Source organism: Oryx dammah, unplaced genomic scaffold (genome assembly GCF_014754425.2).
Source record: "Oryx dammah isolate SB20612 unplaced genomic scaffold, SCBI_Odam_1.1 HiC_scaffold_15, whole genome shotgun sequence".
In the NCBI taxonomy this organism is placed as follows: domain Eukaryota; kingdom Metazoa; phylum Chordata; class Mammalia; order Artiodactyla; family Bovidae; genus Oryx; species Oryx dammah.
This window is the reverse complement of record NW_024070199.1, coordinates 45947931-45950429: the sequence shown is the minus strand read 5'-3', so window position 1 is coordinate 45950429 and position 2499 is coordinate 45947931. Positions and strand designations below refer to the sequence as shown.

General features: G+C 57.3%; 1 protein-coding gene across 8 annotated transcripts in view; it reads right to left on the bottom strand.

The window, feature by feature from the left end:
* Window positions 1–957: 957 nt before the first annotated feature.
* Window positions 958–2499, bottom strand: part of CTTN (cortactin) — a 26572-nt gene continuing 25030 nt past the window's right edge. For all 8 annotated transcript variants that reach the window (XM_040255290.1, XM_040255294.1, XM_040255287.1 and 5 more), the window contains one exon: window positions 958–2001. In XM_040255290.1, coding sequence (XP_040111224.1) covers window positions 1865–2001 — 137 coding nt within the window. In that variant the 3' untranslated portion in view covers window positions 958–1864. The remainder of the gene's footprint in view (window positions 2002–2499) is intronic.

Below are 2499 nucleotides of genomic sequence, written 5' to 3'. Positions count from 1 at the left end.
ATGAGGCGGCTCAGCAGAGCCAGAAGGTTCTATAGGGGGCCTGGCAGGAAGAAAATGGACCCAGGTGACCCAGGCTTCCAGCCCCACTTCCAGCGCCTGTGAACGCCCAGAGGACCCAGGTCAGCTCCTGCCAGATCCAGGGAGACAGGAACATGATGGCGGGCAGCCAGGGCCGACTCCTCAATTCCTGAATTTTCAGAGAGCACCACTCTAACCATGGACCAACCCTGGCTGACTCAGCAGCTATCTTCCTCCATTTTTAGCTTGCAGACAAAAGGCAGCCCGCCAGGCAAGGGTGGTCCTTGGAGGGGCTGGCTGCTCTGGGACACAGCTCGCCCGGGAGGGCACAGGGGCACAGGGGCCCTGGGGGTAGGGGAGCTGACCTTCCATAGGCCTCAAGGTTCTCAGTGGCCACATGAGTTGCCCACAAGGGGAGACCTGCCTCCTGCCTTGGAAATTGGGGGGCTGGGTGAGCACAGTGGGTCCCTGCCCCACTGGGGTCTCCAAATCAGAAACCGACAGGACCACAACCAGATCGGGGCGACCAGGATGTGTCATCGGAACAGGTCCCGCGGCCACACTCTCCCTAACCCCGTCCTCCCGTGCCCTGCCCCCAGGCCCGGCCACCCTCCTTCCTGAAGGGGCCTTACTGCGCCCCAGGAAAACGATACCTTTGGCTACCTTGCAACCCCCACTTGACTTACTTTGAGAACCATAATTCAGAAATGAGTTTTAAACATGGCATTTTCAATCTTGCGTGGAATCTTTGTGCAAATAATTGACAATTCGAGAGTTAAAACATTTCAACTCCTAAAAAAAAGTACCTTTTAAGAAGTGTGCCTCTTCAAAAGGGAACCTGGTTGGCCTGGAGCTGATAAACATCAGGCTCTATCCTGCTGGGTGCTGACAGCCAGGCCGGCCCACGCCGGAGAATAAAGAGACCACGTGTAGAGGGACTCGGCAGCAAGTGGGTCAAAAAAAGTTTATTTTGAATATTTAATTTAAAAAAACCATACCTATGAGGTGTGCTACAGAAACTTAGATACAAGGATTGCATATAAAACCAAAACCCCACCTAACTGGTAAAGCAAATGCACTTCAGGAAAGAAAATGTGTCCCTTGCGGTCACTGAGGTCCCAACACCCGAGCAGTTCCTCATGGTCACTCGGGAGGGTGCTGAGCAGGCCTCCCAGCCCCTCCCGGGGGACGGGCTCCCCACAGCAGCCCAGGAGAGCTCACGCTTGCTCGCTTCACATTCTCAGGCAAGTCGATCCATTACATTTTGCTGTCATTTAACACACTATTTTGGCAGAAAGAGTACAGCTCCCTTGATGGGAAGCGTTTCTGCGGTTCACTGGGGGGAAGGGACCTGCCTTCCCGCAGCATACAGGACAAGAGGAGAAAGGCGGGGCTTTGCGAAACCTAGCAGCCACTGCAGGATTTCACAGCAAGAGCAGCGCCTCCATGCGACCAGAACGCTCCAGTACTTTCTAGAGCTTTCCCACAATGCTAACTTCCCATCAGGCCCTTCCCTCTTTCTCCAAACCCCCTGGGATGAGGCCTCCACCACAAGGGGTGGTCCTGCCTCCCCACAGCGGGGCACGGACAACCTGCACTCGGGACTGAAGGTCACCAAAGTGGCTCCACGCCACAGTCGATTTGGCAAAAAAAGAAAAGACCTTAAATGCATAAAAACAATCAGCGGGTCCTCCAAAGAACATGATTACAATATATTAGCAAGTTCTGGGGCGTAAACATTTCCAAAAGCATCGGCAGAAGTATTAAATAGAAAAGCAGGAGCGCACACGCCCCTCCGCACCCCAAGAGGCGCCAGGCCCGGCGCAGCCGTGGCGGGGCGAGGTGCCTACTGCCGCAGCTCCACGTAGTTGGCGGGGAAGAGCCCGTACCTGCCCTTGCACAGCCCGCGCCACCAGCCGTCGTCAATCATCTCGATGTTGGTGATGACGTCGTCGGGGTCAAAGGAGATCTCGTCATCGCCCGCTGGGGAGGAGGCCAGAGAGCAGTGGTCAGCCAACCGCCAGGAGGAAGACCCACCAGCAGCCCCTCGAGCTGGCGGCCTCCCACGGAGGCTCTGCGGGGGTGCAGGGGCGGAGGATCCACGGGGATGGAGGGGTCCCGGGCTCCGCTGCTCAGTGAGGGTGGCTCTGCACACACACGGCAGCCACAGAGACCCGACAGAGCCCCTCACACAAAACCCTGAGCCAGGAGGCCCCTGGTGGCACAGCGGGCAGCGATCTGTCTGCCAAAGCGGGTGGGGCCCTCATCTGGAAGATTTCACACGCCACGGAGCAACTCAACGACTAAGCCCTGACTCCTGAAGCCCACAAGCTGCGACTCCTGAGGCCCAAGCGCCCTGGAGCCCACTCTCTGCAACAAGAGAGGCCACGCCAATGAGAGCGCCCTGGAGCCCACTCTCTGCCAAGAGAGGCCACGACAATGAGAAGGCCTCACGCCAGGATGAAAAGTAGCCCCCGCTCC